Source organism: Camelus ferus, chromosome 24 (assembly GCF_009834535.1).
Source record: "Camelus ferus isolate YT-003-E chromosome 24, BCGSAC_Cfer_1.0, whole genome shotgun sequence".
Classification (NCBI taxonomy): Eukaryota; Metazoa; Chordata; class Mammalia; order Artiodactyla; family Camelidae; genus Camelus; species Camelus ferus.
Window position 1 is genome coordinate 17,891,934 of NC_045719.1, and position 14,172 is coordinate 17,906,105.

General features: G+C 45.4%; 1 protein-coding gene across 13 annotated transcripts in view; it reads left to right on the forward strand.

The window, feature by feature from the left end:
• The window catches only part of FHOD3 (formin homology 2 domain containing 3), a 411,926-nt gene that overhangs the window by 290,155 nt on the left and 107,599 nt on the right, over positions 1-14,172 (forward strand). For 4 of the 13 annotated variants that reach the window (XM_032467256.1, XM_032467258.1, XM_032467261.1 and 1 more), the window contains exons 11-14: positions 3,596-3,688; positions 6,424-6,783; positions 7,197-7,271; positions 12,306-12,419. The exons of 2 other annotated variants lie outside the window; for them this stretch is intronic. In XM_032467256.1, coding sequence (XP_032323147.1) covers positions 3,596-3,688; positions 6,424-6,783; positions 7,197-7,271; positions 12,306-12,419 — 642 coding nt within the window. The remainder of the gene's footprint in view (positions 1-3,595; positions 3,689-6,423; positions 6,784-7,196; positions 7,272-12,305; positions 12,420-14,172) is intronic. 7 more of the 13 variants (XM_032467262.1, XM_032467264.1, XM_032467263.1 and 4 more) reach the window with 3 other exon arrangements.

A 14,172-nucleotide genomic window follows, 5' to 3' on the forward strand; every position in this document is an offset into this window, starting at 1 on the left:
CTCCCAGTTCTTGCCAATCCGTTCAGTGACCATCCATAGTAAGTGTCTCCATGCTGATCACCATGAGAGGTCCACAGGGCTGAAGAGCTGCAACAGGTGGCAGGGACTTACTGGATGTCCCTGGGGGCTGGGGCCACCAGAGACACAGAGCAGCAGGAGTAGCTCCAGGCAGGGAGAATGGCTCCTGCTTGGACCCCCACGCTGAAATGCTCTCGGTGTTGGGTGGATAACTCAAAAGACTGATTAAGACTTGGGTGGGCAGGTTGATGAGGGGAGAGTGGCAGATGAATTTGGAGAGACGATAAGGGGTTAGAATGTTAGCTGTGCAAACTGGACTTAATCCTAAGGTTAGTGTACATGTGTCAGAACAGGAGAGTGTCATGGGCAAAATGCCATCTTGTCCTCTGGTCAGTTCCTGCTTGGCCTTCTTAGCTTTGCCCCAACAGCACTGTGGACTTCCTGGTGCAATTAGATTAATGTCTCCCCCCATCCCCACGGACTTATAAACGCCAAAGACAAGAACCTCTATTAACCACTCTACCCCAGCATCTTGCATGTAATAGATGCTCAATAAATAATTCCTGGATACATAGGGAGAGAACTCTTGCCCCATAGTTACACTCCTTTGCTTTTAAAAAATTTTTGTATTGTTACTTATTAGGGGAAATCTCTGAAGCTTCTGCTCAATTTTATTATGAACCTAAAACCGCTCTAAAAAATCTATTTTAAGGAGTCTAATTGCTCAGAAGTCGATTCATTATAATCCTTGGTTCATGATACATTGGCATCATGGGTCTATGTGTGGCCCTCTCCTAATTTGTTTATTTTTATTTAAAATTTACTTACTGATATAAAAAACATCAGTGAGACTGTGGTCTAGCTAAAAGCTCGGAGCATTACCCTTAACTTAATTAATTTAAAAATTCCCATGAAAGTGCAAAGGAACAAGGACTTACACTTTGCAATGTCAAGATGTATCATAAAACTGTAGTAATTAAGACAGCAAGTATTCGTGCAAAGGTAGAAAAATTGACTAATGGTGAGAAAAAATTCCAGAGGCCCACATGTGTCTACCTGACTTATGATAAAAGATGATTCTGACATGACTGACTCTTTACTAAATGGTTCTGGGATGACTGCATATCCAGAGGGGGGGATGTATCTGATCCCTATTTTTATGATACAGAAATTATGGGTGGACTGCACATCTAAATGTGAAAAGTTATACAATAAAGCTTTTAGAGGGACACGTACCTGTAAGACCTTGGTGTTAAAAAAAAAAAAAAACAGAACAGAGGAAAAAAAGACACTAACTGTCAAAGAAAAAAGATAAACAGAATCCCATTAAGATTAAGAACTTAGTTTTATTACAAGACACTGTGGAGCAAATGCAAAGGCAATGCACGGAGAGAGAAAAGATATTTGCAACCCTTAAATATGACAAAGTACTTGTATTCAAATTATATAAAGAACTTTTATAAATCAAAAAGAAAAAGCCTGGATTTTTTTCAAAAAGGCAAAGTACTTAGACACTTCAAAAAGAGGATATCTAAATAGACATTTAAAGTATGAAAATATGCCCAATTTCATTAGCCACGAAGGAAAACATACTAAAACCTCAACGAGCCATCACCACACCCAGATTAGATGGCAAAATAAAACAGATAAAAATGCCAGATCTTGGCAAGGATGTGGAACAAACAGAATGCTCATATACTATCTATGGGAATAAAAGTCATTCAGTCATTTTGAAAAACTCACAGTTTCTAATAAAGATGAACTCAAGCATCTTATGACCCCCAAATCTCATCCTTAGATGTACAGCGCACAGTACTTTATACATAAGTTCACTAAAAAAGCATACACTGCAATGTCCATCATAACAGCCCTATTCAGAATAACCCCAAACTGAAAAGTACCTGACTTATCAGCAGGAGTAGAATGGATAACTAAATTATAGTGTGTTCATATAAAATACTTACAGCAACAGGAAGAATGATCTTCAAGGACACAGAACAGTATAGATGAATGTCACAGGTGTAATGTTGAACAAAACAAGCTACACACAGTATGATTCCTTTTAGATGGAGAAGAAAATCAGGCGAAGCTCACCTGTGTTATTTGAAGGAGGGAAGGGAAGCATTTGGAAGGGCGCATTCAAGGAATGCTGGTTATATATGGACGTATCTATTTTGTGAAACCTCAGTGATCTGTGTACTTTCCTCTATGTATTTTATATTTCAGTCAAAAGAAAAACTACAGCTGAGGGACAGTGGGCAAAAGACTTAGAGATGTTGGCAAAATGATGCCTGTGGTGAGAAATGGTCAGTTCATAATGACTGAAGGCAAGATGGAGCTGGTGGACATTTAGAAAATTGAGGAGGACGCTGTGAGGTTGCAGAAGATTGTGGAAGGAGCGGAAAGAGAGATTTGGAGGAAGGGGGGCTTGTGATCGGGGGGAGAAGTTTGGATGTAAGCTTTACAAGGTGGGCCAGTGCTGTGTGATGGTGAGGTCCAGCGTGTGAGGGGCTGACGTGAAAAAAAAGGTGAAGGTTATCGGAGTTCGGGAGTTTGAATCCCTTTGGCAAGGGATGGAGACGCCCACACGGCCTTGGGTGGGCGTTCCATGTAGACAGTGACATGTCACATGTTGGCAGGACTTCGAGGCCAAAGGAGGGTGATGATTCAGCTGTAAGACTCTGTACTTGTTCAGCTGCAAGGGCAAAACCCAAGCCAAACTACCTTATGCAAAAATGAGACTTTATCATCTTCCATTAGTAAAAGCCCGGGGTGGAGCTTCAAAAGCGTTAGATCCAAGTGTTAAAATTGTCATGGGCACAATTCTCTTCCCCTCCCGCTCTCCCCCACCAGCTCTACTTTTCTGGGTGGGTGTCACTCACAGGCAGCCTCCTCCACTAGAAGCTGAAGGCAGCTCCAGACCTAGGGTGTCCCTGTACCTTCTCATCACTGAAGGCTCCAGGAGAATTCCCAGGGGTGATGGATTGACTCTACCTGGACCACGTGTCAACCCTTGAAGTGAGGGTGGATTCACCCCCACCGAAACACACTGACCAAGAATGAGGGAGTGGCATGCAAAAAAAAAACCCCTCTGTCCACCATGGAGGTTTGGTGCCAGGTCAGCCTGGGCCTCTCTGGTTTCTAACCAAATTGGGTGCAGCAAAAACAGGAGGACTCTGCCTGCTGCCGGAGCTGGGCATCACCCAGAATACCCACTGCGTGATTCTGTGTACAGGAGGAAAACCACCCGGAGGCCTGCCCAAGGCCAGAAGCTTCTCTGAATCATGCGTGGTGGGGGCATAGGGCAAGCGGGCAGGGTGGTGGTGGCGGTGCAGAGGGCAGTAGCATCCAGCCACCTTACAAAGAGATTTGGTGTGTGCTGGGTTATTGCATCTCCAGCCCACATTTAAATGTCCCCATCTCAGAACTGTCTTCTCTCTCCTAGCAGATCAAGTGCCAGCTTTCCATTTCGGCCAGCCCAAGCTGCTCTGCTTCATCTTCCTGTTTGTCTGTAATGCTCATCTCGCTTTCCCATCTTGTTTCTGTGTGCATTTCTCTTTTCCTGGCCTGGCCTCAGGGTGGAGGAGGAGGAGGAAGAGGAGCAGCCAATCACGGAGCCCAATTCAGAGGAAGAGAGAGAGGACGATGCCCTGTGTCAGGGCGAGGACAGGTACCGAGGACTGGGCCCTCCCAGGATCCCACCTGGCTCCTTCCTAATGAATCACAGCAGCCCTCCTTCCTCCCTTCCTCACTAGCTCCCACTGGCAAACCTTTACCCTGTACACAGAGCCACAGAGTGACTAGTTTTGTAGAAATAACAGCACATTTTCCCTAGAGAACCGTAGTTTTCACTCATGCACTGCGTTCCTAATCCTGCTTTAGGGAAGATGCACTTAACTGCTTTTCTCCCCACTGTCCCCTCCCTCATTCAGTGCTTTGGCTCCATCAGATTGACAGTGACTCGCAAGACTTTCATCTCTGCTTGGAAGATGTTAACCCTTTCTGCACCTAAAGGAGGAAGACTTCCGCATGTCCCCGTCTTCCTACTAATTTGACCAGTGTAGTATTATCTAAAATGTGGGGGTGACTGCTAGAGTAAGGATGTATTTTGATTTTTATCCAAATGGACAGGAAACGCTTTTCACCCCAAACAGCATAGAAAAAAATCCCAGCATTTATTTTCAGGCCCAGAATAACGAACATAGCTCTATAGCCCTTTGGGGGAATTTTCTGTCCTCCACTCGCCTCTCCAAAGTGTATTTTTTCTGTCTTCAGGCAGTGTTCACAGACACAGGCACCTTGCAAATATTTGTAAATTTTGTAGGTATTTCCCTCAATAATGTCTGTATGAAAAACACAGGTTGATCGTGGGTCATTTCACTTTCTGATACTCAAAGAACAATTCTAAAATGGAGTGCTTTCCTTCACTTGATTGATTACATTGCAAGTGGACATTTTTGCTGTTAAATTGTCTACAGATAAGCAAAATTGGATGAATTAGGGTAAAATCTTTCTCTTACCAACTTCAAAGTTAATGTCATTCTTTGCTGCTGTGGCCTCATTCTCCGGGCCACCAGCACAAAGAGATTCTCAAATGGGCTCATTTGACGTGCTGAGATGCCCACTGTTCCGGGGTCATGGAATCTTCTCTGAACTGCTTCCCCACTTCAGAAATGTCCAGAAAGAAGCCAGCAGGGTGTGGGGAGAGGAAAGGAATGACCTGGGGATGGAGTAAGGCACATACTCTAGGATGAGAAGGAGAAAGATCAGCCGGCATTAACCAGGGCCGCCACCCATGCCGAGCGCCGTGCTTGGGGGTAGTAACTTTAGTTAGGGATGCTCTGGGAAGAGGGGACGTCCAGTCGGCAGTCCCACCTTAGGTCAAAAATTAGCCACAGAAAATTATGTGGACCTTCAATAAGTAGATTGTTACAGCTTCACACGTGCTTAAATGTGCACGGTGTGTCCTACACACACAAACCCTTCACCCTCAGTGATTCACACAGTTCAGCAGCCCCTGCGGACCAGATGGAAGAATCTGGCTGGAATGGACAGCCTCTAAAGGCATTTCTGATGGACACCGTGCTGTCTTTACAGGGGCTTGTGATTTACACAGGATATGGTGGTTTGTCCTACCCCTTGCCGTGTCTTTGATTACATGCCTGATGCTGGAGGGCGTCCTTGGTCAGAGAATACAGTCAGACATTTCAGTTTTAGGAAGTAAAGGTGTGCAGGTGAAACACCAGGGCTCAGTCTTGGCAATACCGGAGGTGTTTATTAATGTTGATTACGATGTTATTTGTTCCCAGCTGTGGAAGTGGTGGGAAAGATTCCTCATACTTCTGTGTGGTTGGTGTCTTCCACTGCCCCCCCTTCCTGTTAACAGCTGCTTTGTGTGTGCCTTCCACGTGTGCCCATCATGTGTGCCCACCATGTGTGCCCGCCGTGTGTGTGTACCACCTGGACCGGATGCCCTGAGCACGGCAGCGTGGTCTCTTCCCAGCCTCCCATCGAGCCAGGGACACCTGTGTGTTCTTGCCTCTTTATACAGACGGAGCTCTGAATTCGAGGGAGGAAACCAAACGGCTCGCATCCCAGTCCCAAACAGGCATGACTGGGAGTCAAGCTCCCTGGGAAAGGGACTGTGGTTTTGAAAAATGCTGAGTTTAACGTAGATTTGCCAGTTATAAAGGTGGGCATCAGAATATCTAAATCCAGTCCCCTGAAGATGGAAGGTCTTCACCGCTGTGGATGTGGCCGAATTACGCCTTCCTGCGGGAGGGGAGATGTCTGGGGCTTAGTGGTAGCGGAGGCCCGGGGGAAAGTGCGAAATGGCATGACGCCCTTCGCTTTGTTGGGCCCCCATTGCCAGCTCTTTGCACGCCTGCTGGCGTCTCCTCTCCTCCCTTATCCACACTTGCCTTGGAGAAAGGATCCTAAAGCAGTGACTCTAAGTGTAGGGTGTGGGATACCTCTTCCTCAAGGTTGGGCCTTTTAGGAGGAGGGCAGATCGTCTGATCCAGACAAAGAAATGAAAGTCAAATGGTGGAAATTCTGGTGCCAAAACCACCAGTGGAGAGAAAATTGGGGGTTGAGGGGCGGGTGCAGAAGAGCCTTTGGGGTTCCATTGAATCCCCTCACAGAGGCCCCTATATGCCCAGAGGCCAGGATGGTCTTACCTCTCAGATTAGTGAACCAAGGCACCAGGATTATTGGAAAAACTGGGGCTTCTGGCGATGGGCTGTCTCGCCACAGGTCAAGAAACAGCTGGATTCTGAAGAGGCCCTAACTGTAGTGAGTTTTAATATGCCTTTTTCTCTTTCCTAACCTTTGTTCCCTCTCTCCCAAACCTCTTTTCTTCCCCTTCCTTCCCCTCTCCTGCTCTCCTCCCTGCTGGCCCAACAGCGAGGCCAGTCCTGCCTCCGAGCAAATCCCCACCGGAAAGGATGCTGCCCCCAGGAGCCCAGGCCTCCCCGCTGCTGCCGGTGCCGGCCCGCAGGGGAAGCAGCCTGCGGCGAGCCCTGCGCCGCCGGGGGTCGCCTTGCCCTCGCGCAGCGGGTCCTCGGGGCCCGCGCTGCGGCCGCCCCCCGCCCCCGCCTTGGCCTCCCGGGCCTCCGGCTCGGCACCGGGCCCCCAGAAGGCATCGCCGACCATAGAGAAGCTGCCCTATGTGCCCCACAGCCCCTTCCACCTCTTCTCCTATGACTTTGAGGATTCGCCCTTGTCCGCCAAGGAGAAGGAAGCCGAGTGCCAGCAGGAAAGCAGGTAGAGCCGCCCACGTGGAGGCCTGTGTGAGGCTCGCCCGGGGAGGGCGGCGCCGCGCGTTAACCGCATCGTCTGGCTTGTCTGTCTTCTGCTGTGTTTGTGTGGATTCTGGTCAGAGCAGAGCAGTTGTGGTGTAAACTAACTACTAACTGACCACTAACTAATTACCAGGACTTAGGTAAGTTGCAGAAGAAAATTCCGTCGGTTTGAATTACGGAGCTCTTTTGTTATAAAATAATTACTGAAAGTGGATTTTTGCATGTAACGGTTTATAAAAATATGCATGGTCTGTCAGAATCGATACATCTCACACCCATCATTCTGGCACGGGGTCTCTGTGGACCTGCGGGACGTGGCGAGGGGCTTTGCTATCTTCCACGCAGCTCTGAGTGGAGTTTTCCTTCCTTTAACAGTGGCTCTGACTCTGTCCATCTGAGCGCGTATTCCGCCTCTGATCCTTACAACTTCCGGTCTTTCTCTTCTAATAGGTGGGTGTCTTTCTGTTTCCTTTTCCGTTTCTATAGCTTTCTGCTTTTATTCTAACATATATGCATTTTTCCTTCAGTCATTGCTCTAGCGTCCCGTGAGACGGCAAACAATTGCAATTTGAGCTCACTTTACAGACGTTAATAAGATCACGTGATTTGGGGGGAGGGAATAGCTCAGTGGTATAGCGCATGCTTATCATGCACGAGGTTTAATCCTAAATTTAATCCCCAGTACCTCCATTAAACAAACAAACAAACAAACCCAATTACTTCTCCCACCCCCCTGAAAATAAATTAAAACCACAAGGATAAAATACTGGGCTTAAAAAAAAAAGCCTTAAAAAAGATAACATGATTTAAGAATGGACACCTCAATGATTCTTATGCAAACTGGAGGTGGGACAGAGGGAGGGAGGTGTGCAAATCAAAACTGCGCAGGGAATTTTAGCAGGTGCTTGTCAGCTTGCCTGTGTGCCTGTCCTTCACTGTTGCCTGGATCAGGGACTCTGTACAGACTAGGGAATGGGGAACACAGGATGTGAATATTTTAAACAATCAATTGTCCAAAATCAATAATTGATACTACTGATGGCCACCCTTATGCTCAGTAAGAATAATAATCACTAATATTTATTGAGCATCTCTTAAGAGCCAGGCCTTGTACTTTCCATGAAATTAGCACTTTAAGGTATCACTTAACCCTTAAGAATTGATTGTATTACCAGCCCTTAATTTCAGGGAGGCAACTAAGGCAAAGAGAAGGTAGGTGAATGGGGAGTGGTGTCCACCCCAGGCTGCTGTCCCAGAGTCTGGTGCTAATGTGTACGCACTTCCACTGTGGCCTCTCTTGTAGGCAACCTGTCACTTTCTTTCCTGTGTGGTTTCATCTACATAGTAACCCCTCCCACTCGGCCCTGACCCTGGCTGCCCCCAGCCAGGGGTTCTTCGGTCTAGTCCTTGTCAGTAAGATGCTTTTGCCTGAGTCTGTGTTTGGAGGACCCTCAGCCTGGGCCCAGACAAGAAGTTATTTGAATGAAAGTTGGGGGCATCTAGTCCCGAAGGGCAGTGCTTTCACGTGACAAAAGCAGCCAATCAGTACAGGTGTCATCTCTCCCATCTAATAAGCAGAAGACCTAGGACTGGGGCTCATCAAGCAACTTTTGTTGCTTTCCTGCAACCTAAAAGAACGTTGAAACTTCTCTCAGTTTTAAGTAGCCTGTCTAAAGTTTTTTTTAATCAGGAGTCTAAATAGTTGCACAGGATGTAATTTGTTTATTATATATGTGCTTTAAATTTGCCTTTTTTGCGGGGGGGGGACTAGATTTACTTATTTCTTTGTTTTTTTTTTTTTTGATGGAGATACTTGGGATTGAACCCAGGACCTTTTGCATGCTAAGCATGTGCTCTACCACTTAAGCTATACCCTTCCCCTGCTTTAAATTTACTTTTGTCAAAACCTTGGGGCTTTGGATTTAACTGATTGAATGATGGAAAATTCCCACTATGCCCAAGTGGCAAAGCCAATCAGTCCTCAGTCAAATGAAACTTAATTTCTGTCACAAAAAAATCTGATTTCATGTTTCTGTTCAAATAAGCTAATATGTGTCCCCAAGATACTAAGATACCTGTCTCACTCCTGGGGGCTGATTCCCAGGTAGGCTAGCAGGCAGGCAGGCAGGCAGGTAGATCAGCCCCGCTCTGAGTTTGTCCCTGGATGGATAAGCGCCACCTCCTCCTTCCTCACTGTTTCATAAGGAATTCCCCTGGAGCGATGCTTTCCCATATTATTGCTTTGCCTGGCACCCTGCAGGTTTACAGCTCAAAGCAGTGCCCCACGCTGATTCAGCCTGGGTGAGAATGTTCCTCTTTTTTCCTAAAAGTGGGAGGCAGTTGTGGACAGGGTGGTTGGGGAAGGAGAACCCGGAGGCCCTCGGAGCAGCCACGGGCAGATCCATGTTAAGAAAGAGCAGCCATGGAACTCGAGGGTCTGAAAATTCTTTTCCTCTTATTTCCAGGATGGCGTTGTGTACCCTCAGGAGTACATGACCCCCAGTTGGACACCTCCAAACTCCAAGTTCTTTGCCAGTCTTTTCTAGGTTTAAATTTTTGAGGTTATTGTGATCTTTCACATAATTTTTATGGAGCGCATCCAGTGTAGCTCTTCTGTCCTCCAGGTACAGTATCTACGTGCAAGTTAGGAGCCGCACATTTGACTGGAAGAAAAATACCTTGGCAACCGCATCTTCCACAGCAGGGTGGTGGTAGCCCGTGATGATTTTCCTGGTGATGGTCTTACAGCCTCTGACAGGGCTTTCCTGGGACCCAGGTCCCTCCCACTTGGTCTCCAGGCTTCATTACCCCTTATATTCCTGGGGGATGGGAGCAATGGAAACATGGAAATTGCCAAAATGAATAAACACATAAATTGAAGAAAGCAGCCACGTGCTTGTGAATGAGGATTGGCTTCGATTTAACTGAGAAAAGTTTGCAATTTCAAAACCATTTGGCAGGAATTTGAATACAGTATCAATATTATTTGTACCTCCTAATTTTCTGACGTTCACTCACCGTGGTTTCCACAGGTCTGTCTGGCCACAGACTTGACTGCGCAGTGGTTGACTGCAATTGAATGGGTTATGATACAGACCAACCAGTTAGTCATTAAAAAGAATTTTTTAAAAACACGGACAAAAAGCGCTGCGTGAATCGAGCGAATTGTGTGATCCAGCTAGTTTGGCTGAAATTGAGAAGCAAAGTTGGATAGAACACGAGGTCATCGGATTAATTGCTCAACCATCAGAAAAACCAAAGGAGGAGAAATCACGCTATGTGTTTTATTTCCATAACGTCACTGAACCATAATTTTAGTAAAGTAATCCTGTTAAAGCATTCTCTGGGATGTCCACTTTTGGTCGGAAAGGGGACTGTTTTAGATGGTCGCTCCGTGTCCAGGCAGCTGGGAGGCGCAGGGCTGAAGCTGGGGCTCAGGTCCCAGGGGCAGCCTCCCTCCCTCCAGCCCAGCGCCCGCTGCCTGCTTCTCCCCCTCTTCTTTGCTCCTGAGCCGCTTCTCCCTCCTCTGTGTCTTCCTCTCTTTTGTATGTTCTCCCTCTTTGCTTTTCTGTATTCTCTGTGGCCTGCAGTTTGGGGGCCCTCTCTTTTAATTTTTTTATTGAGGTGTAATTGACATAACGTTATATTGCTTTCAGGTGTATGACATAAGGGTTCAATATTTGTATCATCGGGGACCCCCTTGAAAAATCAAGCCAGCACCGACTTGGAGACACAGTTAACCTGTTAGACAAATAGAGTGCTGGATTTTTTAAGGCAAGAGAAAATGAATTCCCAGAAGCCAAATCCCATGGAGGTGGTGTGTTAACAGGGGAGAGTGATGGGGTAACACTGTGAGGCCTGAGTCCCCATCTGCCTGCTAGGGTGCCTGGTGCGAGCACTGGCTGACACATAATACCAAATAAATAAGAGCAGCAGCCAACACACCAGACTTAGCAACACAACGTAGATTTGGGGTAATATAAGTGTGTTATTTCCCGTTATAATAATGTGATTGATTAAGGAAAACTGAAATATCACTTCTGTATCCCACTTTTTAACGTAGATGACCTTTTTTTTTTATACTTTCTTCTACACATAGTTTTTAACCTTTAAGAATATTTTTTATAATTGTGATCACACTCGGTGTATAACATTGTATCCTGATGTTACATGCAGTATGTGTGTATACATACACAAATATTATAAGTATTTGCGATGTTACAACCTGGCAACCTTTTTAATGATTGCATCCCAGTCCATTGATGATATGATATGTCATACTTTCTTACTTTCTGGTTGGGTGGTTTCCAGTTTTTTTTTTTTTTTTTTTTTTTTTGCCATGATCTCAAGGTTTCAGTGAGTAACTTTCTGCATGACAATTTTGGAATAGAAATAACCATAAGGTCATGTTAACTTCCCCAACATAGACTTGCTCGGTCAAAGGATATCCACATTTTGAGGTCAAATTGCTTCCCAGAATGGTTAGTACTGATTTCTGTTGGTTGGAGTTTGGACCAGATTCACTGTGTGCAGGAATCTGTGTGAGTTTGTATCGTGGTGACCCTGGGGCCCCACACACCCCAATACAGTGTCCTCACCAGTTAAGAAGAAGCAGTCGTACCTGCCTTGTTGCTGAGTAGGCTGTGAGGAAAAGCTCTCTGGATCTCATTATTTGTAGTTTATCAGGAATGTCTGCTTCACACAAGGCTTTCAAATAATAATTTGCTGTCTGGGAATGCAATTGAATGGTGCTATCTAAATACAAGTAGGTAGCTGAAAAACTGCTGTTCTGAAAAACAGAAAGAAAGCTAGAATTTTGCAAATCCTGAAACTTGTCAGAGATGACTGGGAAGTGATAAAAGCTCATTTAAACCTAGTGGCTATAATTTCGGTTCTGAAGAAATTTACTGGATGAAAACTTTGGAAACATGCACCTCTAAGAAGTGGGCCAGTCTAGAAGGTCTGGGGAAAGTTTCTCCTTAATTGCTGAGCATGTGATGAGATAACGTTTAACGGATGAATTGACTTGGAAACACCTAAAGCATTTTTAATGAGATGTTTCTTTGGCCAATCATCTGTTATTTTCTACAGACCTTTGAGGGAATTAAAGCTAATTGTGTCCCCATGAGAGACAAGAAAATCTTCATGATTTGATTGAAAATAATTTGGATTCTTAATTTATGTTAGCAACTTGTTCTGATGTACATGTAAAAAAGAAAGGAAATATGAGGGTTTTCTTTAAACCCTTTGTCAGCATCCCGCTGTCTGACAGTTTTGGACTCTGGGAAGCTCTCTAATGGGAAATAATCAAAACAAAAAAGTTAGTAAGTTTCTTTAAGCTGGGGTCATCACGAACATTTGCTAGCATTTCCAGACCTGTTCTTCTTGCAAATGAAGACAGTTTGCAGAGTGTTATTCATTTATTGACTTGTAATCATTTCTCTGCTCCTTCCTGCCCCCAACTTAAACCTCTGCCCTCTTTAGATACAGCAACTTTGGCAACAACTCTCATCACTCCTCAAGGCCCTCGTCTGGATCCAGTGTGCCCACCACCCCCACGTCATCTCTGTCACCGCAGCATGAGACCAGGCTGGAAAGGTGGGTTTTATAAGCAGCGTGGTGATGGCTTCCCTGTCCTTAAGTGAAGGGAATCAGTTTGCTTAAGAGTGCCTACAAGAAAAGTATAAAAAAAAAGGTACCAATTTGTTCTGGAATATTTAAGTGGGAATGTTTTGATTCACCCCTTAAAAACTGTTCTAGATTTTGTGTAAACCCTGCAATTTGTCTTATACACATTAGTTTTCATCTGTGAATGGTTCATTCTATGTAAATCAGGAGGTGGTGGGCCCATTAAGGTGTCGTGTAATTAATCAAGGATCTGCTGGAAGAGAAATGAATTGTAATGGGTCTGTGGAAGGAATTTAACTTGGCAAGAGTATTAATTAGACCACCAGGAATCAACTGATTATTACTCCCAGGCACGAGTGATTGCACAAGGATGTGTTTACAAGGGGAAAAAGTAAGACCTGTAATTTTAGAACAATTAGAAACAGTTACCCTTATATGGCCAGAGTGCTGAGTTAGAGGAGACTGGCTCGGCTTCCAATTCACTCACTGGGAAGTTATTTAATCCCTGAGGGTAAAGGCTGATTATGCCAACCTTTACCTTAGAGGGTGGTTTTGACGAGCAGATGGAAACAGTACACAGGAGAGCGTGGTGTAAGCCCCACCGTGTGGGTCCACTGGGAAGTGACAGTGTGGGATGATGAGATGTAACTTCTAGCAGCTAGTGATTGACTATAAATTGATCTCTTCAAATAAATTTCCAGTCCCCTTTATTCTTTCTTCTCCTTCTGGGACCCTTATTACAAGTAGATCGACACGCTTTATGTTACCCCAGAGGTCCCTTACATTGTTTTCATTGGCTTTTCTGTCTTGTTCTGATTGAGTGATTTCCATTATCCTGTCTTCTAAATCACTTATTCATTCTTCTGCGTTATTTAGTCTGCTATGGACTGCCTTTAGCTTGGCTTTTATCTCAGCAATTGAGTTTCCTGATTTTAATTGGCTCCTCTTTGTAATTTCTATTTCCTTTTTACAGTATTCTGCACGTTGAGCAAAAGTTGAGACATGAGCGACTCGCAGATGTCATTTGCCTTAAATCCTGAATTTAAAACAAATTAGATCTGTATTCCACATTCTAATCGTCTCCTATGTATTCTGAAGCATGTTTTGCTGAGTGCTGCCAGTGATTGGAGGTTTGGCTGGGACTCAGAGACCCAGGTAGAAGGGTTGTCCAGGGTTTGCCTGGCCACACATCACCTTTAATTTCTAAGATGGGGCCTAAACCCCATGGTGTCAGACTCCCAGATTCTACAGTCCCGTGTGGTTATGGGCTGGGTGTATTTGGGCTCAGTTCAGTCTTGGTAAGAAAGTAACAAGTTGATAACCCTGAAGACACTCTCTGTCCTTTGCCCTGGAGCACCGCTTCTTGGGATCAGCTGAGATTGTTCTCCCAGAGAGGTCACCTTTAAAAGAGGACCCTTGTTGTATGGGATGTGAGATTTGGGGCTAAAGAGAGGAATATTATCGTCTGACTGGTACTGCATCACACACCTTGAACCTACTAGGCTGCCAGCTTCTCGGGAGCAGGGAGCTAGGCTCCATTCATTGCTGTGTCCCCCATGGTACCGGGGGCTGGGCTGTGGCACAGTTGTGGCTGAAGGATCTGGGTGAATTATCCACTTATTGGTTGGCGAACAGTTTGTCAGTCCCTGAATTTGAGAAGTTACAAGGACAGGATGTCTGCAGGTTTCCCAGGCCCTGGCCTTTGGGGGAAGTTGTTCCCGGG